This window comes from Lonchura striata, chromosome 21 (assembly GCF_050655825.1).
Source record: "Lonchura striata isolate lonStrDom1 chromosome 21, ASM5065582v1, whole genome shotgun sequence".
Taxonomy (NCBI): Eukaryota; Metazoa; Chordata; class Aves; order Passeriformes; family Estrildidae; genus Lonchura; species Lonchura striata.
Genome location: NC_140723.1, coordinates 2799721 through 2822575, shown reverse-complemented (window position 1 = coordinate 2822575; position 22855 = coordinate 2799721). Strand labels below are relative to the sequence as shown.

The 22855-nt window shown below is 47.2% G+C and overlaps 1 protein-coding gene and 1 long non-coding RNA gene across 3 annotated transcripts in view; one reads left to right on the top strand and one right to left on the bottom strand.

The window, feature by feature from the left end:
* The window catches only part of LOC146765666 (uncharacterized), a 37887-nt gene extending 28661 nt beyond the window's left edge, over positions 1–9226 (top strand). Inside the window, exons 3-4 of the long non-coding RNA XR_014949777.1 lie at positions 7108–7213; positions 8443–9226. This is a non-coding gene — a long non-coding RNA (uncharacterized LOC146765666). The remainder of the gene's footprint in view (positions 1–7107; positions 7214–8442) is intronic.
* SKI (SKI proto-oncogene) overlaps positions 9050–22855 on the bottom strand; it is a 102349-nt gene continuing 88543 nt past the window's right edge. For both annotated transcript variants that reach the window (XM_021529869.4, XM_021529870.4), the window contains 6 exons: positions 20928–21053; positions 20364–20479; positions 18639–18907; positions 17971–18272; positions 15711–15941; positions 9050–13791 (listed from right to left, as the gene is read on the bottom strand). In XM_021529869.4, the coding sequence (XP_021385544.1) occupies positions 13603–13791; positions 15711–15941; positions 17971–18272; positions 18639–18907; positions 20364–20479; positions 20928–21053 (1233 nt within the window). In that variant the 3' untranslated portion in view covers positions 9050–13602. The remainder of the gene's footprint in view (positions 13792–15710; positions 15942–17970; positions 18273–18638; positions 18908–20363; positions 20480–20927; positions 21054–22855) is intronic.

Genomic DNA, 22855 nt, shown 5'->3' with positions numbered 1-22855 from the left:
ATTTGAACTCATGCTGAGGAAAAAAAAAGCACAGAAACCCCAATCAGCAGGCAGGTTGTTGGCAGGACAAGGCAATGTTGGTTTGACAGTAAAGAAATGTTTTATATTTCATAATGTTCTTGTGTCATAGAAGCATTTGAGGTGTCTGAAAATACCAGTATGTTCAGCAGTTTGAGCTCACGACTCTCTGACTCATCCCAGTAAAAATGCCAAAGAAATAAAGCTATTCCTGTGTATCCTTCCAGAGTGGACAGGAAACACTCCCAGGTGGTCGAGAAAAGCACCCATGATATCAGGGCACCTAAAATTCAGGGGGTTTAAAGATTGCAGCACCATATCCAGGAACTTGGGCACAATCCTTTATACCCCTACAAACAGGTGGTGAAACTGTAGATAAGGAAAAATCAGGACTGAGAAATTTGGGTCATATGATAAGGAGGTTTAGTGAACTTTCTTGTATTTATTGCACTTCTGTTACTCCAGCCTGTGGTAGGTGTGAGCCTGTCACAGCTCCCTGTTGAGAAGTGTTTGGTTAATCTTTGAACTGTGGGGATCCTTGGCCAGTCCCAGTGGGACAGCCAAGATAAGAAGCACTGCACAGAGCAGGGGATTACACCCCACCTCAGTTCATACCCTTCTTGTAAATGATTAGTGGCTGCTTTAGTAAATAATTGTTCACCCCAGCGTGTGCAGTGCCCCAGCCTGTAAAATGTTTATAACACCTGAGAATAGTTTATTGCCTCCATATAAACTGCTTATAAATGGAACATTAGCGTGGTGTGGGACCGAGGGCAGAGACAGAGAGGGCAGTGTTGGGCCTCTGCTGCCGAGTTCCTCCTGCCCCAGGAGGGATGTGGGACCCTGCAGAGAAGGAAAAAGTCCCCCTTTGAGTGTACCTTAGGTGGGACTGTCAGAGCCCTGTGGGCTCTAATGCAGACAGGATTTCTCAAGAGGATATGGATAAGAAGGTATTGTGATGACTGGCAGCTGGAAGGAAAGGGAAGTGCTGCCTGATGCAGTGCTGGAAGGGATGGGATGGCTCTGGGAGATGTTTCTTTCCATCTCTGACTGGGGTTGGGAGAGCCAGGCCCTTCCTTATCTGTGGTGTCACAAATCACCTGGGGCTGGGGCTGAATCTCATGCTCATCTCCATCCTCCAAATGTAAATAATCCACAGGACACCAAAAGATGAGTGATCAAAATCACAAATATCTTTCAGTATAACTGTGATGAACATGTTTTCCTTTATTTTTATCTTCCCTTTCACAATGCTGTTGGCCCTTCTTGACTCATCCCGTTCCCTCCATTTGGATTGGCTTCTGGTGAGAAGTTTAGCAGCTGCACCTTTGTTTTCTGTCTTCTCTCACTGCTGCAGAATATGAAATTGCACATTTTCCTGTCAGAGTTTCGTGCATGACTCAGTAGCCAGAGAATGCTGCAGTGTCCAATAGATGGAATCTGCCCTGTTGTCACTAAAGAGCCTGTGCCCCCTTGTCCCACTCCCCAAACCCCAAAGAGAGCTCTGAGGATGCTTTAATGTTCAGTTAAATCTGAATTAACCCAATGTCCTGGCATTTGTGTGTGTTTTTCATGGGTCCTTCCCCTTCCACAGGCCCATTAATGAGGCTAAAATAACATAAATGTAACAGAAGCATAAAAATAACACAGGATCTCTTCTCTTGATCCTGGCATCAAAACCAACAGGAACATGTGATGGAATCATGTGAATCCACATTACTTTGGCCTCACAAATTGTTCCCTGAGGTCTGTTAAAAAAACCTATGGAAACACATAAACACAAATACCACAAGTGTCATAGAATCACAGAATGGTTTGTGTTGGAAAGGAGCTTTAAAGATCATCTAGTCCAAAGCCTAAATGTGTTTTTCCCCATGTTTTCTGCTCTAATCCAAGAGCTGCAGTGTGGGCTTGAGAGGAAGGAAGGTGAAGGCTTTTTTCTTGACGAGCATCCCATTAGAAAATTGTGGAAATCTCTTATATGGGAGGTTGTTCCAGCTGTGACAGTGGAGAGCAAAGCAGAGACTCTTTCCCTGATGCAAAAGTAAAATCTGATTAAACTGAGAATGTGTTTTAGAAAAGGGGAACCAATGGGAAATACTGGGTAAATTCTGTAGGCTTTACCTCATTCTGACTCACAGGTGATGCCTCAGTTTCTCTCACATGATGCTGAAAGTGCTCATTAGTAACTTGAACTAATGAGAGCTGCACATCTCTGTTACAGGTGCTGGTTTTCTGGTTTATACATATATGTATAAAATACACAGTATTATGTCTAAGACATTGGGATCTGCAATCAGCCTGAAATAAAAGGGCAGCCTCTGTGGAAAACCTGAAAGTTTTGCCCTGAATTGTGGCAGAGAGTACAAATTCTCAGTTTCTCAGGATTTTTTGGGTTATGAGCAAGACTGTGCTGTTTTGTTTTTGTTTGTTTTTGTTTTATATTTATGTTGTTGTTGTTGTTGGGTTTTTTTGTTTGGTTGGTTGGGTTTTTTTTGCATGCAGTTTATTTAGCACCTCTGCAAGATTTAATGTGATAACTCTTGAGATCTCAGCACACTGAGGTAGAATGTCATAAAGGTGTCTGGTAAACAGATGTTCCAGTCTCTGTGAGCTGCTGGGAAACTCTGCATCACTGAATTCATGTGGAAGCAGCTGCAGCTTTGGAAGCTTTAGTTTCCTGAATAAATTCTTTGGACATCTATTCCACTTTGGCAACTGTGGCTGTGGTGAGATAAAGACACAAATAAAGCCCAGTTGCTGCAGTAGGCTGGACTTTTATCAAACCAACTGATAACAGAAAGGTGGATTCACTTTCAGGCAGTTAAGTCTTGAAGTTCTGAAAGGGAACCATTAATGCCCAGCAGACATTAATGGATCAGGAGAGGTTTTTGTCAAGTCCTGAAAAGGTGTTCTGTGCTTTAATACTGGTGATATGCATCTCATTGCTGCAAGATCACCACAAGACCCTAAGAAATAACAAGGCTCAATAACAGAATCATTCAGCAGAATTATGAGAGGAAGATGTTTTGTTGTGGCTATTCACTTTCTGGCCTTTAGGTTTTCAGAAAATTGGTGTGGCTGGAGCTCTAATAATTATATTGGATAGCCAAAATTAGCACCTGTCTTCAAATACTTTTTAAAAATAAAATCTGGGAAATGGGAGTTGTGCCCAGTCATGCTGGAGAATTTCAAAATCCAAACCAGGACCTGAGACTTTTGCCTGGGCTCCCCAAAGTGTTTTGAGGCTTAAAGGAAAAGTGTGCAGGGAGGGAAAAAAAAGCCTCCCTGGATGTTCTGTGCTGCAACAGGGCTCAGCAGGGGAAGCTCAGCAGGGATTTCCACCCAGGGCACAACTCCTGCTCCTTGGAGGTGGAACTCGGCCTTTTCCATGTCTGATCTCAGGGTGGGTTCATTCCTCCCCCGTGGAGCTGGCGATCCATCTTATTTGATGGAGAAATTGCTATGACAAAATGCTAAAAGCTCTTGCTCCGGGCTATTTTTAATCTACTGTAGGTGAAAGATCAGAACACATTTTTGGAAGATTTATGTGTGGTACCCTTGTGCTGTGCTGAATGGGATAAATGGGAGTTGACAAAATACAGGACATGAGATTTAAACCCTTGACCTTGTGACATTACGAGTCATCACAACTGAATGTTATCACATTTATGTTCTGGAGGGAAAGGCTTTGCTCTGAGGGGATCTCAGAAATGCTCAGCAGAGGTGAGGGGACATGGTTCTCATTAAGTCTCTCCTTTTTTTGTAGGTGATCAGTAGTGAAATCTCCTCTCAGGCCTGGGTGGGTTTCAGTGCAGAATATTTCCCAGCAGTTTTCATGTTGTCTTGTGCAGAGTAAGACAAAAACATGTTTGTGCATAGGAACACATCTGTGTTTTGTGGAAAGGGTGAAGCTACTTAATGACAGCTCAGCTTGTGCAGCCTCAGCACTTTTGCTGATCCTTTAATAGCCCAGGCTTTCCAACTGCTTCCAACTCTGTTCACTGTGTCCATTTCAGAAACAAGAGCCCTGATAAAGCCAAGAGACTTGAGAAATTCTAAGAAACACTGTTTTCACCTCAAGTTGAGTGTTCTGAACCATGCAGTGACTGTTGGTGACGTTCATCTGCAACGTGTCCTTCCAAAATTCCACCTCCTTGTCAGGGGCACATCCCCAATTAGTCGGGGGATTTGTTCTGCATGTGCAAATCTTTTCTCGGGCAAGGAAGTGTCACATGGAGACTTGGCTGAAGAAAGCAAGCTGTTTAATCTTAAATGGTAATTGTCATCCTCTGGCTAATGATAAGCAATATTATGGCCTGTGTATCAGCTGTAATTAAGCAGTAAGACACAACAAGGTGTATGTTACACAGAGATAACAGTGCTCAAGAGCCAGTGACCTGCAAAGCCCATTATCTCCCAGCTGCACGAGCCAGGGTGTGCACGTGTGGTCCCAAAGCCACTGTCCCCTCTGCCCCTGCCTGCAGGCTGCTTCTGGGGGCAAAAACGGGAAAGGGGCTTGTGTGGTGTGGTTTTTTAACAAAGCTTTTCTCCTGAGTAGTTGATTTCTGCACGTTTAATAAAGCAGGGTGAACCATTCCAAGGTGTTGCTCCCTGGAGCTCTGGGAAATGTTCAGGCCAGGCCCTGCAGGGCTGTGCTGCCCAGGGAGGGGTGGGCTGTGTGGGGAAGGATTCCCAATTCCAGCAGCAAGGCGTCATTTGCTCCAGGAAAGAATTCCTGTTGCTTTCACAGGGAGCAGAGGGAGCTGGAACGTGGGGTTAGATGGACTTTGTTTCAGAGTAGGATTGGGTTAAAGGTTGGAGGAGTGAAGTCTGTGCTGTTCATGCTGAACACAAAACCTTTCCTGTGGAGCTGCCATTGTCCATGTCGTGCACAGGGTCACCAAGCTGATGCTGCAGGAGCAGAGGATGAAAAGCAGGGTGGCACAAGCACCAAAGCAAAGGGGATGAGAGCACCCGGGTCCTGCTTCCTCCAGCACAATCCATGTGTTTAATGTAGGGAGCCTAGGGGAAAAGCAGTGCTGGTGGAGGAAACCCCAGTGTGTGAGATCTTCCAGGAGCAGGGAATGTAGAACAGGATCAGCTTTTCCTTGCTGGGTGCAGTTCTGCTGCTTTCCTTCATTCATTAAGTGACCTCAATGAAAGTTTGCAGGGCAAAACACTTTGATATTGTTCAGATTTTCAGCCTAAGCATCCTGGTCGTGGATCTGCTGCCCCTTGATACTGGGCTGCTGTGGATAATTGCACAAAATTAAAATACAGTGGCTCAAATTGCTGTGTTTTGTTCCTATGTAACAGTCTGTCTCACACTTAGTTATTCATGGTTTCTCCCCCCAGACATACAAATTAGAAAGTCAATGGGATCTTGATAAACAAACTGCTGACAATTTAGTCTGGGCAGAGGGAGAAAAGCAGCAATAAACTGAGGTGAGAACTGTCTCATCTAATCCCTTTTAGCCAGTAATTGCCAGGACGGAGTATGTCTGCATGGATTTCCCATGTTTGGGGGGATGTTACCCATTCAAGTGTGTGGATTCCTATTTAGCCAAATAATAATTTGCAAGATCTTTAGAAAGATGTGAGCAGAGTGGACATTCCCTTTTAGCCCTGTTGTGCTGTTGTCAGAAGCAGAGATCAGTTCTGAGGGTCGGGATGGCACTGAACCCACTGACCCTGATTTCAGTGGATGTCCTGGATATTATTGTATTAAAAATACAAATACATAAAGTTAGGCTTAATGTAAGTGCAGAGAGACAAGGCAGAGGCCAGAGCCAGCTGCCTGCTCCTCAGAGCCCCTCTCCCGGGTGCGAGTGTTTCTGATTACAGCTGTGCACTGTAAATGCCTGCTCCATGTCTGGGGATAATCCATTCAGAGCAATTACAAGGCATCCGTCACCAGCAGGACCTGAGCCACAGGCTGCTTATCTGGGAAAATTGATGGAAGGGAAGGAGGGAGCGAGGGGAGGAAATCAATGCCTTTCCCCAGCGTTATCTGCCAAATTGAATTAAGCAGCACGGGATCCCTGCGCGGGAGCTGCGTGTGGTGTGCCCAGAGCTGGGCAGGGATGGTGGCAGCTGCCCTGGGCTGTTGCTCCCTGGCAACTTCCCGGGCATCCACCGACACCAGCGGGGCTTGGGTGAGCACAAGGAGTTCAGAACTTCCCATGCAGAACCTCCAAGCCCACTGCAGCAGGTCCAGCTGGGAGCCTCGTGTCTGGTCACAGTCCTGATGTACAATCCCATCCCGTGTTCTTTTTTTGGTGTAGCCAAAGTCCCATCCCAGATTTTCCATGCAGAGCGTTGTAGGGAACGCAGCAGGGCTGACATCAGCAAAGATGCAGTAATTGCAGGCTGCAGAGCCAGGACTAGGAAACCTCTATTGCTGAAAAATGCTGCGTGTGTTGAATCCCTTGGCACCGCAGTGTAATCCTGAGCTGGGAGCTGCTCCCAGGCAGAGGGGCTGGAATTTGGGGCACAGGGTTTGTGGGGGAGTTTAACATGCCAGGAAATGGAACATGGAAGCTTTGGTGCCATGCCTTCCTCTGCTGCTCTGCTCACCTTGTGGGTTGGAAAGGTGACTGAAGGAAATTCGCCCTCTCTGTGTCTGACTGGTCACTTGCTCTGCAAAGCAGTGCTGGAAATCCAGGAGCTGGATTCAGGAATGCTGAGCAGCCCGGGGAGGGACACTCTGCCCTGCTGGGCCTGCAGCTGGCATAGCCAAGGAGATGTTTGGTGGGTGCTTCTTGCTGGGCCCATGAGCAGCAGGAGTGTGGCTGGACAGGGAATCCAGCAGTGCTGCCTGGAGTGGGTTCACTCCTGGGCTGTGAGGCCAGGAGCTCTGTTCATGCTCTGTTCATGCACCTGTTTGATCCTTGGCCACATTAAAGGAAGGGTTTAATGGGTTTAACCTTTTCTGACAACAAAGAAATTTCTTGTTCCAGGGCTGGAACTGAGCACATGGAGCAACCCAAAACACTGTATTATAAACAGGGTTTATAAAGGGCTCTTTGTGAACTTTCTTCCCAAGATCATGGTCACTCAATTTTATGGTCCTTATGGTGTTTACAGGAATGAGATTTTGGAGCAAATCTGACCTTTGATGAAGTGAAGCCTCATTTTCTTTTGACCTGTGAAGGTGTCCTCTTGTTCCTTGGTATCTTCCTCAACTGCACAGGTATGGGAGGTGGAAGAGCAGTGGTGGAAGGGCCAGAGGACTGGGATGGCTGGGCCAGGGTGGCTCTGGGGCAGTTTTATAAAGGTGAAATTCTCAAGGTTCCAGGTTGAGGAGCTGACTCAACAGAAACAAAGGTAAATCCAAAATGATGAGCCAGAAACCCCACAGATGCTGTGCAGAACAATTGGGCTCAACCAGTCCAGCCCAGAGAGCTGTGGAAACTTTTTTCCCTCCCAAATAAAAGTGTGTGGGAATTTGCATTGCAGTCAGGTAATACTTAAAGTGCACATAAGCCATCTCATAAAAATTCCAGCGGCGTGTACGTCACACAGCTGGGTTTTATTAGAGCTGTGCTCTTCCTCCTGACAGTGCCTTGGAGCTCAGTCTCCATTAACTCTGGCATTCCTGGGCTTCTGCTGCTTCCCAGATTCCTGTTGTTTTCCACACGTTGGATCCCTTCCCTGCAGGATGTGTTTCTTTAATGTCTTTTCAACAATTGAAGGTGGGAGCACCTAAAAGGTCTGGTTTGAATCCCATGAGCAGTAACAAGGAATCTCATTTCTCCCCAAAATCCCTCAGGCCTCTCCCTGCTCTGTGTGTGTTGAGTTTCCCTGTGCTCCATCTGCCAGGCTGGGATCAGGGGGCTGCTCACAGGACACTGGGAACCACTGGGGTGCTCTGTTTAACCCCATTTGTGGGATTTTATGGCTTGTTTTAGCTGCGCCCCACACAAGGTTTGGATTTGCCACGTACACCCTGTGTTTGGGTTTTTCGTGGTGTTTTCTGATGGATGGGTAACACAAGCTCTTGAGCAAATCATGAGAAGTTTTTACTCCAGGCCTCAGGAAACTGGATTTTTATTTCTATTTATATTTATTTCAGCTACTTTGAGTTTGGGTCAGTTCAGCTCACTTGGTTATTGAGCAGGTTCAGGTCTCAACCTAATGTGTCTCATTCCTAGTAAACTGAAGTTATTTTGTCAGCAGAACCAGAATTTTCAAACCCAGTTAGTTACCCCTTACCTTACAAGACAGCTTGACTGGGCTTTACCAGTCTGTGCTGTTGCACTCAGAGATCCTTGGAGACAGAATATATAATTTTTTCAGCCTTTGGTACCAAGCCTTATCAAACCAAATCTAGTTTGCTATTTAGTTTGGAACAGGAAAACCCTGACAAGTCTCTCTGAGAAGGAACAGCAGGAGCAATGTCATTTGAACCTTGAATTCCAGGAGCCTGAGCCACAGTAAGGCTGTGCAGGTGGAAGGACAAGGATGTGGATGGCATATGGGGCACAGGATCCCTCCCCAAGGATGTGGAACTGCATCTAGGGCACAGACCCACCCCTTGGAAAGCTGGGTGAGTCTCAAATAAGAAGAGATTTATTTTTTTAAGCTCTTTGCTCATTCTCCAGCTTTTCCACTGCTTTACAAAGGCATTTCAGAAATGTCCCAGAGCTGTGGAAATTCTGCAGCCACTTCTCAGAAAACCATGAGAGAATTATTCTGACATATGTTTCCATCTCCTGCTTTTTGCATTTTCCCCTCTTGTGTTTCTTTTTCTTTGACCTAGAACAAACTTCTCTATGCTTACAATTCTCACTATTCCAAGGAAATTTCACTGGAGTGTTAGATTTTCCCCACACAGTGGAATGCTGTGATCCCAATTCAATTCCAGCCTCCTTCCAGCAGTGTCCGTGCAGCCCTGCAGAGGTTTTGTGTTAAGTGAGGCCTTGGGGAAGGTCCTTCTGCTGGGCTCTCAGGAAATCAGGGATCAGGTGCTGTGGGATCATCATGAAAGGGGGGAGCAGCACCTCAGCAAAGCACAGAGAACTCCAAAAACATCCCAGAGCTCTTTTATTTTTTTCTGGACAAACAATTTTATTTTCGGTAATGCGTCTATACACTGTACATTCAGTCACTGTGGTATATAAGCATAGCTATTTTCATACATAATCTCATAAAGTCCTTTATTTTACAATATTATCTGCATCAGGGGGAGGGGATGTGGAAAAGGGGGTGGAAAAGGACTATCAAGGTACACAGCGAAATAGATAAATATGCCAAGCTTTTTTCTTATTTTTTTTTAAATCAGGCATTTATAAACAAGAAAGCATACATTACTTACATAAAAATAGTTCTAGAATAGTAGAGTAAGTCATAATATTGTCATTAGCAGCAGCATAGGAGAGATCAGGATAACAAAAATGTGCTGAAATGCTATTGGCTATTATAAATGTAAAGATTTATTTTTCTTCAATTGAAAAAATGTCATTTCTGTGAGTTCTTTCAATAAAAAAAAAGAAAACAAAACAAAACCAAAAAAACCCAAAAACAACAACCAAGCCAACAAAAAACTTCTCTCTAAAACACATGGACTGCTGAGAGGGCAGAATGGAACAAAAACCAACCTTTTGGTAATAAAATACTTTACAGTGAAAATAAGGACAAATAAAATGCAAATGATGGAGAAAAAGGTTATAACCCACATTGAAAACTTGCAAAAAGATTTTGTTTTGTTTTTTTCCTAACAGACAGCAAAGGTTCTTCTCAGTTAAAAACACAACTCATAAAACAAGACAACTACCAGGTAAGAAAGAGTTTTGAAAAAGTAAACACCATATACACTTATAATACAACAGTGTAAAATGAAAAAAAGTATTTACATGTTGAATTTACTTTTAATGTTTTTTTACATTGGCTAGTTCTGTTTGAAAAGCAGAATATTATGTATAGAGTTAGCTGCTCCATAGATATGAATGTTATTGCTGTTGGTTTTTTTTTATCCCTTCGTTAAATCTTCGTTCAGTAATAGAAACAAGGAGTAATTAAACTGAATATACAAGTAGTACTATATTCGTAGGTACAGGGAGAGTCAACAGCCTGTATGAAACACCTCTTCTCCCTTGGAACTTCTTAAAGGAAACTAAAGCACAGAAGATGGGGGATGGAGGGGCAGCCCCTCTCCCTGGGAATGCAGCAGGGAGTGGGGGCTGCAGAAGAGGGGATTCCAGGGACCAGGCTCGCCCAGCTTTACTGAGGTGTTGCAGACACAGGAGTGACCCCAGAGCTCCCTGGCCTCGAGCACCTTCACACGGGGGCTGCTCTGCAGAGCCCCCCTGCGAGAATCCCCTGGGGCTGGCACAGACACACTGCTAAGGACTCGGAAATAAATCCCACACTCTGCCCTGCTCTGCAGAATGAACGAACTGATTGTTGCACATGCTAATTAGGAAATGCCCGGGAGTTTAAGCCAGGCCCTGCGAGCTCCTCCTGGGCAGGGGCTGCTGCTGGAGAATGTTTGTTCCTGCTCTTCTTGCACCTTATCTATCTTCATGCTTTTCAACTTAATTGCTAGAAATGGCCTTTCTCTCCCAACGAGCAAATCCTAGGGAGTCTTGGGGCGAGTTCACCTGCAGGTATGGATGGCCCTGCATGGAGTGACTGAGTGGGGCAGAGCAGAAAGCCCCAGCTGTAATTCTGGTTTGGAGACTCTGGGCTGCCCCTGGGACCCTTTACCTGTGCAGCACAGGTGAGGCTGCTTGGTGGTGATTGACTATTTTACTGTTCTGCTTTTTTCCTTTAAAAATCCTGCAGATTTTCTTCCTTCAGATGTGTGAGAGTCTCATGCCCAGTGAGTGACTGCATTTCCCTGGACACAAAAAGGAAAACTCAAGGTGTGCTCAAGTGAGTGGCTTTTTCTGGGAGACAACAGCTGGACATGGACATGTTGCTGTTTTTTGGGGACTATGAAGGGAGTGAAACTATCATAGATCAGGGGCAAAAACCCAAACAAGCAAAATTTCCAAAGCCAGGCTTCCATGAGCCACCACAGGAGTGGGGTCTGTTCTCTGTGTGGTTCCCAACACGGCAGTAAAGCAGAGCACAAGAGACTTGAAATGCACAAAAATGATCAGCTACAGCTACAGTTGTTTAGTTTCCCTTGAAGAAATAAGTGGATAATACAGATCTGGAAATCATAAGGCTGAGAACATTTTTCTGCATACTGCATAACAAAAGAACCCCTTTACATAAGACAGTAATAATGCCCATTAATGACTATATGGCAGAGTTTAATCCATGCATATGATTTAATAATCGCAGAAAAAAAAATACAAAGAAAATAAAACCCCACATTAAAAAAAACCAAAAACAAAACCTGCTCAAGCATAATCAAAATTCCTTTTGCATTGCACTTTAGAAGGAGATCTGCACCTAGAGTCAGTCTCCAGCATCCCAAACACACAAGGGCCAACCCCTGTATCCACAGACAGGTTCAGGTCATTGACTTGGTGTGACTGTTTCTTGCTCCCAACAGTTTTACATTGTCCCAGTAATTCCACTCCTTTAATATTTCTTCTTTTTTGTACCTAAAACATATATATGAACTTCTTTGTTAATGCTCACAGTTACTATAATGATTACTATAATGGTTTCAAGCAAACAGCTCTTGTTTTAAAAAAAAAATCTCTTTAACGTACTGTAAGTAAATACTATAATTTTAGGATTGGAAGCCGCTTTCTGTCTACTGGGAAATAATTTTGAAGCTTACATGGTTTGCATTAATGTCCAAAAGCAAACAAAGACTACTGGAAATATGTTTCTTCTTTTAGAGTAATTCTGGGTATGATGATGCATAGGTTTTTTTTTTTTTTCCTTTTTTATTTTTTAATTATTATTATTTAAGGTAAAAAAGTGTCAGCATTGTCTAGAGAAGATGCTGAGAGGAAAAATGAGCTGGAAGGCACATCTGCAGCCCCAGATCACATTTTCACTTGCTTGAGCGTGTCAGAGGTGAGTGTTTATGGGTAAAAATTCATTTTCTCCTGATCAGTAAAGCACCAGCTTTATTTGTTAAACACTTTTGGGAGCATCTCTGCTGCTCCCCAGCTTGGGTGATACACAGCCACAAAACCAGGTTCTAACTGAACCAGCAGCACAGGGGGAATTCCTGCTCTGGGGATTCTGGACCTGCTGGATCCTCCTTTGCTTACACGGATGCTGATGGGAGGTGTCAGTGGTGGCAGATTGGGTTCATGGTTTGCACAGCTGTTAGGGCAGAATCTCAAATGCTTGACATGTACGTCTTAGAAACAGGGAATAAAATGCAGAGTAAGATTCTGAAAAGTGCAGGTTTAAAAAAAATAATATAAAAAACCTCAGCACCACCCCCAAGGCAGTGATGGTTTGCTGCATTGTATCCCGGGGCTGCGGCTTGGATCCCAAAATTAAAGTAATTTCTCTTTTTAAAAACAAAAAAGTTTTTAAAAAAAAGAAGTAGGCTTATTCACAGCAGCAAAAATGTTGGTTTTCTGTTCTGTAGTATCCGACACTGCAACGTTGGACTCTCCTTGGGCACAGAAATCCTGACTGACAGTTCGGAATGGAAGCAGGGAAATACTGAATTCATGGTAAGATGGTGCAACAAGATGAGTTTTCCAGAAAACTGAAAGCTGAAGATTTTTCAGAATGACTTCAACACACAGATGTCTCTGCTTTGTTCCTCTACCAACTGATCATCCATTTCCTTCCTTTCTTCCTTTCTCTCTTTCTTTTCCCAAGGCTGACGTGCTCCTGGGTGAAGTCTCTGAACACAGGGGGGTCTGTGGGGCTGGGCTGGGGCTCTCAGTCCAAGCCCTTCTCCTCCCCTCACCCCCTGCACACTCCTGCAGCTTCCCTTCTTCCTGTGTCCAGGGCAGGAAATGGATATAATTCATTCTAAGGAAAAAAATCAACTTGGAAAAGCACTCGGAACTTCTCCTACACCCACATGATGGGATGGAACCGCGATGGCTTCTGAGATGGCTGGAAAGCTGCTCCTGACATGGATGGCATCATCACCACAGAGGGGCTTCTGCACAAAGAATCCCAAAGCCTATAAAGTCATTAAAAATTGTGCATCGAAGGTTGTTTTTTTTTTTTTTTTTGTTTTGCTTTTAAAGGTTCATTATAAAAATCTTGTTAATTTTTTTTTTAATACCAAGTCTGTGTAATGAATTATTTTAAATAGCTTATAAGAAAAGTTGGTTTGTTTTTAAATTCCAAAATGTTCCAACAGGCAGGAGAACACAAAGCCACTGCCGTGCTCACCTTGGACTCCGGGTTTAGCTGGACCACACTGCTTTGCTTAGAGTTTGCCAGTAGAAAATTTTTCTGTGGACTTAAAAGTATTTTGTTTACAAACACTTTGTGTTTTCTAGGCACAGTAAGATGTTGTGCTATATGGATTGGGAAAAAAAAGAGGCGGAATTCAGTGCTTCTGTTCTAGAGAGTAACAACATTTGCCTTCCAACTACTGAGAATCCATATTCCTAAAGTGTGTGCCAGGACACCACTACTCACACGTGCACTCCCAGTCCCACTCTCTCCCTCCCTGTGCTGGGGGATGAGGGGTCAGTTCTCCATGGCGCTCGAGGTGCTCTCACTGCTGGGCTGGCTGCTGGCTTTGGGCCACAGTTGTTCCTGAAGTTCCTTGACCACCTTCTCCAGGTGCTCCCGGGCCTCCCGCTCGTGCAGGAGGTCGGCGCGGAGCTGCTCGCGGTCGGCCTCGGCGTGCTGCAGCTTCACCTGCAGGTCCTCGATCTGCGGGGACAGGAGAGACAGGGCTGTGGGAACGGGCTGGGGCAGAGCCCGTGCCTCCCCACAGACCTCGCACAGGGCCAGGGCAGCAAGAAAATGTGCATTCCACACTTAGGATTATCAAGATTGAGGAAGGAATTCCCTGTCCCTTTTTTCCATGCACTACTGCAGTACAGTGCCTACTCAGCTTTGAAACCTAAATTTTCCCAGTGACTCCAGCTCCAGAAAGGAAGGTGAAACCCAGAAGAGTTAAGAAACAGTTCAAGAATTTCTTAGTGCCACAGTACTCTGGTCACTTCTTCAAGCATGACTGCTATTTCTTAAGGCAGTGACAGCAGCTCAGCAAAGCAAACCCCAGGTGCTGGCACAGGGGATTCACTTTCAGCTCTTTTGCAATGATTGTTAATGGAAGTGACCAGAAAGGGCCTTGGCTGCTAATGGGCCAGACCCTCCCAGATATGAGTGTCCCCACTCTGCTCCCAGCAGGACCTGCAGCTGCCCTTGGCCTCCCTGATCTCCCTGTTTGGTACTTTCTGACAGAAAAGGCAAAGAAAACCCCCAGGGCTGGATCAGAGAAGCAGCACCCAGTGAGAAAGGAAATATCAGCTGTCAGCAAAGATTGCCATTTAACAAGGAGAGGAAACCTCCAACATTTTGGGCTAGAATGCAGGTAAACCTCCCCCCATCCATGTTTGGATTTCAGTATCAAGGTAAGAAAAAGGAAGGCATAAACCACAGCTCCTCAATGGGTATTAAGCATCTAGTACTTTAAGCCTACACATAAAGTACTTAAAGAGGCATTTCCACCCTGACTCTGTTGCCTTCTCTCACCCTGGCCTGCCGCTGTTTCTGTCAGACTGTGTCTAGAGAACTGCGGTTTCCTCAAAAATAGAATGTGACCAACTTCCTCTTGCACCCCAAGCGGTAGCTACAAGGGTGTATAAAGGTTTACTTTAAAATTTCTCAAGACTTAAGAACTTCAGTTATAATGACATCTTATAAAATTCACCCTTGGGAGTGAGTTACTCACAGGAATTCTGTTACCAGCTGTACCAGCCACAAAACAGGAGCTGCACGTGCCCTTTGCCCAAGGACAGCTCTGGGGGGCTCAGGGGTGGCTACCACAGGGGGCTGCTGCAGGGGACACTGCCAACCTGTCAGGCCCAGCCTCAGAAAAGAGGAATAATTGGTTTCTTGGGTTCTTGTTGAGGTGATTTTTAGCCTTTAAGCTTAAAGGAGGGAATGTATTAAGAGACTGAAAATGCCCAGTGTCACAGAGTCACCCCCCAGGACACAGCTGAGCCCCCCAAGCCCAGCCCAGGCCGTGTTCACCTGCCCTGGTGCTGCTCCCCAGGGCCCTGGGGGAACGCCCAGCACAGCAGCCCCAGGGAGGCTCTGTTTAGTCTGGACACCCCTTATCAGTGAGACATCCTGTGATGCTGAGAGGAAGCCCCACATCATTTCCTGCTCCTGGCCAGACGTGTCTCAGCGGGAGCAGGCGGCCACTCCCCTTCCCTTATCAGAGCCCTGGAGATTGTGAGCTTTGCTTCTGCTCTTCCCCTCCTCCCTTAAAGCCACCACAGCAGGGACCTGCAGCTCCCACCTCCAGGAGCACCTGTGTCTCACAACAGCACTCCTGGAATTCCCTCTGCCACCAGCTTTTCAGGGCTCTGTTAAACTATGTGTAGTATTTGAAGCATATATAAATACACACAAATTAAACAGTAGCTTTTGAGGGCTCCCTTTAACCGGGGAGGCCCTGCACACCTCTGTGGCAGGTGCACGGAATGAGTTTAAATTCAGGCCCCGTTTTTTGGGCTCCTGGCTGGCCCCTGCCCTCTGTTGCTGCCCGTCCCAGCTCAGGAGCAGGGCTGGGAGCAGCAGGGAGCTGAGGAGCTGCTGCAGCCCCCGCTGGGCCTCACCTGTGCCGAGTACTTGGCCCGGAGCCTGCCGGCCTCGCAGCCCTTGTCGCACACGCGGATCTGCCGCGCCTGCTCCAGCTCCCGCTTCAGCCGGATCCGGGACTCGTTGGCCTCCTTCATCTTCTTCTCGTTCTCGGCTCGCAGGCGCTCGATCTCCTTCCGCAGGTTGCGCTTGGCCTCTGTTGCTTCCCTCAGCTTCTCTTTCTTGGCCACTCGCAGGAACTCCAGCTCCTGGGACACAGAAGCAGGTAAGGAGTGAGTGCAAGGAAGCAGAGCTGCAAGGGAAGCCATCCAAACCACATTCCCACCTCCTGCTGGTTGCGACCCAGGCAGCCCATGGCCAAACCCCTCTCTGAACTTTGCACGAGCCCTTCTCCTTTAAATCCTGTGGAGTTCTTGCACTCCAGCTACCCTGAAGCCCAGGATAACAAAAAGCTCAGCGCTACAGCCCCATTTTGCTTTGTCAAGCAGAATAGCTGCGACCATCTGGGCCTGAATAAAGATGAACTGCAGTTGGAGAGAGCTCCAGCACCAGCTCCACGTTCCAAACCACCCGACTGCAGTGCCTGGGCTGGAGCTGAAGGCTCTGAAGATGCACAATGTGGAAAGTGCAGTTCTGAGTGTCCTTTGTGTACGACAGAGCTCAACAGGACATCAGAAATCAGCTCCATTTTATCAAGCCCCCCACCAAAAATCCACTCAAGGCAAGGACAGAACACAAACTGTGTCTTTCCTAGCTCTGGGGTGCTGTAGGTGACTGAGGTGAGCCCCAGGACTCCTGACAACCAGCTCATGGACTGCTCTGTCACAAGAGCTGGGAAACTCTAGGCTAAAACCTGAAGCTGAATGGAAACCAGACTTTGCTCTGGGAACTGCCACTCCCCGTGTCCAGGCTGGGAGCTGCTGCCTTGGAATATCAAATCCATGAGGGAACCATTAATTGAAGTGATAATGATAAGGAACCTTCAAGGTGCAAAGAAAGAAACCCTTAAGTTGTTAAACTACATGCTCACAGCAAGCACAGAGATGTGGCTCATGTTTCCTAAATGGTTAAATTTGAAACTACAGATCTATTTTTTACCCCAGAAGCAGCATTTCCTCCCTGTCCGAGTCAAACCCTTCAGGCCCCGTTGCTGTGAAGTAGCACTGCAGGGTCATGGGAAATTCACTCTTTTGACAATCTCACTTCCCAGCCAGGCTGGAAGTAGCTTGGCCATGCCTCTGGAAAGGCACACACAGCTCCTGAAATGCACACACAGCCCCTGGAAATGCACACACACACACACACACACACACACACACACAAACTTCTCTTCTGTGTGTGGAACTGGGACCCCACCCCTTCCCAAATGGAGAACAAAGGTTGGACACCAGAGTCCCCTGCCCCTGACACAGGGCCTGACTTAACACTCAACTGGCTTCATGTAACTCCTGCTTTAAGTACACACTATTCAGGTATTACACATGAACATTTACTTTTAAATACATAAAATAAAACACAGATTTACTGGAACACAAAGGAATTAAGCAATTTGCTCAGGGTGACTAAAAATGAGAGCATCAGTGCTGGTTTTGTGTCTCCCACACTCGATCAAACCAGGCCCTCAGTTACTCCATCCCCTGGATTCCAGCCCCAGCTTGGGAACAGCTCCACACCAAATCCTCAAAGAGGACACACAAATCTTCTACCCTGGCTGGCTCCCTCTTCTATTTCTCTGCACTCTTTTTACCCCAGCTCAAATAAAAGGCAGTTCCCCAACCACTGTGCTCAGCCCTGACCTGCAGCCCTGCCTGACCATGGGTACAACTGATGGATCCAGGATTTCCAGAAATAAGGAGCTGCTTCCCTGCCTGAAGCTCAGCAGCGTGGCCAGTGGGATGCCTGACAAAGGCCTTACTTCAGCTGTGGCCGTGTCCCAGGAACACCCTCCCTCACAGAGCCTTTAAAACTCCAACTAAAGCCTCCAGAAATGTTTCCTGTTCAGTGAAATGAAAACAAAATAAACTTTGCTGGACTAGAAGATTTTTTCAGTAATGAAAAGATGTTGATTTTGGTAACCATGGATTTATAACCCAAGGAAAAACAGGTGGCAAGCTTAAAAACATAAGACTGGTTCCCGTGCTTTAGTTTCCCGGCTGGATTTACAAACAGAGCCCCAGCAAAGGCTGTTGCTATTTGGGAAAAATGAGGCAATTCCTTTTTCAGAGCTCCCTGCTGGGCTGTACCTGGCAGGGCGTGGGCAGGGCAGGGCAGCCTTACCTGGTGCAGGCTGCGCTTGGCCTGCAGGGCTGCGTTCAGCTTCTCCTCCTGCTTCACCCTCATCTTCACCACCTCGTGCAGGAACTTCTCTTTGGCTTCTTTTGTGTCCAGGCCACTGTCCAGGGCCTGCCTGAGGTGCTCCAGCTCAGCCTCCAGCCCGCTGCTGTGGGGGTCGGGGTGTGCAGCCACCTCGTAGGAGCTGTTAACGGGGGCCGGGGGCTGCATCCCAGGGGAGCTCATGTCCTTGGCAGAGCTGGAGGAGGTGAAGGATGGGGACGAGAGCGAGGATAAGGAGGAGGTGACTGGAAAACAGAAACATTGAAAATTAATTTTAAAATGTCAATAATTAAGACATAATTATATACAAGTCATATATATACTATACAGCTCAAAATGTGCTGAGGCCCTTTTGTACAGAGACACTTGATAATCAATTTTAAATAGGAAAGGAAATGAAAAACCTACTCATTTTATACTTTGACACTTGAAAAATAATGAAAATGCAATCTTGACTTAAGGGATTGAGTTCAATTTGTTTGAATTGTGACTGTGCAACTCATGTCACAAAGGTACCATTGAGGCACTGGGCTTCCAGAATTCCATTTAAACCCCACAGAAACCCCTGCAAAAACCCAGTCCAAATAAAGGCAGCCACAAGTGCCACTTACATTCTTCCCTGGTTTCTACTTCAATCTCTGCTTCCGACTCCTTGTCCTCCTCGGGGGCGGTGGTGGCCGCGGTGGCCGCGGTGGCCTCGGGGACAGCCGTGTGCTCTGCGCCGTGTTTCCTCTTCCTCGGCTGGGCAGAGCCCAGGGCCTCGCTGCTCCGGGACACCACGGTGGCACAGGGGGGGTTGCTCACGATCTTCTGCTGGGCTGGAGGGGCCAGGGCCACGTTGGGGGCCACGGCGCTCTCAAAGCTCTTGTAGGAGTAAAAGCTGGTCCAGGGGGGAGGCAAAAGGAAGGAGAAAATGGTCACATTGCTGGCTTTGGAGAGCTTCCCACCCAGAGTTACACTGCAAACACCCACGGGAGTGGCAGCGAATCCCACGGATTTACAGCAGCTGAGAGCCTGCCCGTGGTACTGTTCAGTGTTGTGCCCTCATTGAACCCAGGGATCCCATCCCAAGTGCCACATAGCCTTAGAGCATCAAGGAGATGAGATCTCCCAGAGCCTAAAAGTCCTAAAGCTGTTTCCTCCTGCTCTTCCTGGCACTGTTGTTTTAACCAACTGGACTATTGTCTATCCACAAATGTTTTGTAAACTGAAAACAGCAATTCCTTAAGGAAAACTATGGAGTGGAAAAGCATCTTCTTGTGCCTCTGTGATTCTGGCACACACCTGAGCATCCGTGTGTAAAACCACAGCTACAACAACCAACAAACCTTTGGTTAAACCTTGGTGTTAAAGGGGAGCATTAACATGACATCAAACATATGGAATTTTGCAAAAAGCAGTGCAAAGACTGAAACTTCAATTCAGCACCCAGAACATGATGTGGTATCAGTTAAAATTTCTGCTGGAGCTGTTGTAGGTAGGTTTTATCCAATAGTGAAATCAGCCCAGTTTCTCACAGGGATGCCAAGGACATTTACACCACTTCTTTCCCTACCTAGTTTAAAAAATTAGGATATGCTGATAGGCATTTTCCCTTCTATTTTCCTTTTTTAAAAATCAATCCCCACAGCTTCTAAGAAATTTGTTCATAAGGGCAGCACCATATGTTCTCCATAATATTCCCTAAAAACACCTGGTCACTTAAGTCAAACTTTCCAAAGAAATCATCACCCTCAGGCAGAGATCAGGCTCAGAGGTTTTTCAGACTGCACAGCTCCAGTCTGGCACAGGGATGTCGAACTGCCCCGACACTTTCTGTGCTCAGTGTGACACCAAGGTCCCACCTGCTGCGGGTGACTCACTCAGGGCTGTTCCTCTCCAAGAGCAGAGCGTGGCCTCGGTGTCTGCACGGCTCTGGCAGGAGCCAGGACCCCCCAGGGCCAGGGCACACAGAGGGTTTGGGGAAATCTCTGCTGCCCTTCAGCCTTCCTGGCACGTGGGGAGGGGGAGGATGGAGCTGTGCTGGGAGCCTGGAGCTGGTACCACGGACAGGGGCCTGGGAATGGCTGCATCTCCCTGACCACTGCCCCAGGACAGGAGCTCCATCTTGCCAGGACCTTCAGTGACTGCCCCCAAGCTGACCACCCCTTCACAGCATCCTCCACCTGACACTTCTATGGCACGTGTCACCTTTAAATCCCCTTCCCACATTAACCAGCAACACTTGTGGTGTTTCCTTTCTGCAAACTAAACCCCTGCAGCTGCAAACGCTCCGAGGGAGCACGGGGACAAAGGCAGAGGCACTGGCACCCCCCAGCCCGTCCCCGTGTCCTTACCTGTCCCGGATGAGGGCGGGCAGGTGGCTGGAGAGCTCCTTCTCGCTGGCAGACACGGCGGGGGACCAGGGCCGGAAGGCGGAGAGGCGCTGCCGGGGGTGCACGCAGCCGATGCTCTGGGGACAGGGCAGGACGTGAGTGACCCCACAACCTCCGGTGCCATCGGTCCCCACAGAGGGGACCTCAGTCAGCCCCACAGCTGCTCCCCACTGCCACGGCCCCCTTGCTCAGGGGTTCCACCGGCACTCGTGGGTTTTGCTGGCCAACGAGCTCGGTGTAGTTTGTGGGGATCACAAACAGCTCCTGAGCCTTGCAGGATTCCCACACCTCAAAGGCACAAGGGAATTCCTCACTTCCCTGTCACAATCCAGGTCAGTGAGCACTGGAGGGTGACAAGGAATCTGGGGGGAATGTGTAGCTCAATGCTGACTAGGAAAAGGATAGAAATGTTACTAATTTAGAAACCCTGGGCATATTCTTTCCCTCATTTTCTCCTCTGGTCTCAGTAAAGTGATGCTTTGTGCCAATTTGATCTCTCTTGATTACAAAATATTCAACAATCACCTTATTAGATGAACTGGATAAGGACCGTAACCAACTGGACTGTTTTTCCTTCTCAGTAGAAGCTGGAGATTGGGAAGCAGAGTCATCTACTTTGGGCTTTTTGGAAGCAGGAGGATCTGAAGAGACCTGAAACAAAGGCAGGAAAAATCAAAGTCAGATTCCTCATTTTGCAGTCAGCTTAGAAACAAGTTATAAGGCAGAAGGAAATTTTGTTATTTAGAAGGAAGAAACTCTGGGTATTTTTCTTTTTTTTTTCAAATGTAAGGCCAAACAAAGGAGTGCAAACAAGGGGCAGACACAGACTGTGACATAACACACTTCACTCCTTCATGGGAGACACTCGGGTCAAGTGTGCATGGCACAGGAGAGATGGGCACTGATCAAAGGGAGACACTCGCTCCAAGCTGAAGAGAACTATCAGCCTTTTATGATTTTTGCATGCAGCAAGGTAAGTTTAATGTGGTTGCTGAACTGGAAAGATTATTTTAAACGAGAACAGAACAGACTTTGTTATTCTGTTTGCAGTGGTTGTTATGCCGATGACTTCACTACCCCACAGCTGCAGTGGATTCTGGGGGTGCTGCCAAGAGCTGCTTTGCCTTTTCCACAAGTGGCTCAGCTTGGCCCATAAATCATCCTCAAGCATAAGAAAGCCCTTTGGCAAGCAAAATCCCTTTCCTTCAACACTGTGAAGGAATAAAATTCCTATAGTCCCAGCGTGGCTTGCAAAAAAATTGGTAACTACTGGTTTAACTGGTGCACTGGGGATACCAGCTTGAAGGCCTGCCAGTACAAACACCTCTCACAGCAGGGAGGGAGAAGGTTCTGGACCTTGTGCTGCATCATGACCAGAAACAATAAAAGAAACATCCCACCCTGTTTCTGCTCCTTTTTGCAGTTCTGAACTCTCCACCTTTCCCCATTGCCACTCAGCCTGGCTCCCAGAAGGGTGGCAGAACCACACTGCAGTAATTAATAATTGCTCATCTCTGCATTCATTTGTTTCATCCTTTCACTTCACCGTGATTTTGGTGGGCAAACAAGCATTGATCCAGGTGTGTCTGCAGAACCTGGGGCTGGCAATATCCTGGGAGCCTGAAATGCTCCAGCCCAGGTGTCCCTCCCAGTGACAGGAAGGGTCTCATTTACCAGTGTCCTGTGCTCTGAAAATCAGTCCCCTCAAGGCATCTTCAGCTGGGAACTCAGAGGCTGCTTCTCCAGGTGATACTGAACCCTGAGCACTGTGATTTAAATTATTTACCTGAAAAGCACCTGCAGAATTGTCCAAGTGCCCTTTCCTGGACTCTCTACCCAAGAGCTCTCTAACTGCACCCCCTTAGCACCCTGATCAGGAGGAAATTACAGCCTCACATCCATGCAGAGCCTGCTGCTCCTATGGGAGCAGGGCAGATGATTCTCCAGCCCATGCCAGCCCGTCTGGCAGCACCCCCTTGCTGCCCTCACAGCCCAGAGTGCCCAGCCACGTCACCAAGCCAAGCCTGGAGGGCTCAGCACAACATTCCCTGGCACTGGAGAGCTCAGGCAGCTTTCCATACGTAGCAGATGAAGGAGGATGAGATGGGAGGGGTGGGGGTGTGTGTGTGTGTAACCCCCAGGACAAAATTAGCCCATGCCAGTGCCAAATTCCAGCTCCATGGGATTTGCAGCAGATTCTTTGGGCACAGCTTCAGGCTTCCCCAGGGCTGCCTCCTGCCCGGCCAGGCACCCTCCCCTCAGACCCAACTAGGAAAAGGCATTCCTGAGCCCTTCTCTAGAAAACACAGGACAATGCACTGGAAAAGATTTGTTTTTGCTCTCGGAGATGCTGCCTGTGCAGAATTAGTGACAGCACGGGAAAGGCATTTGGCAAGTGACTCCTGATCCCAGCCCTATCCACTGGGGATGGGGAGCTGAGTGGGGAGGGGAGC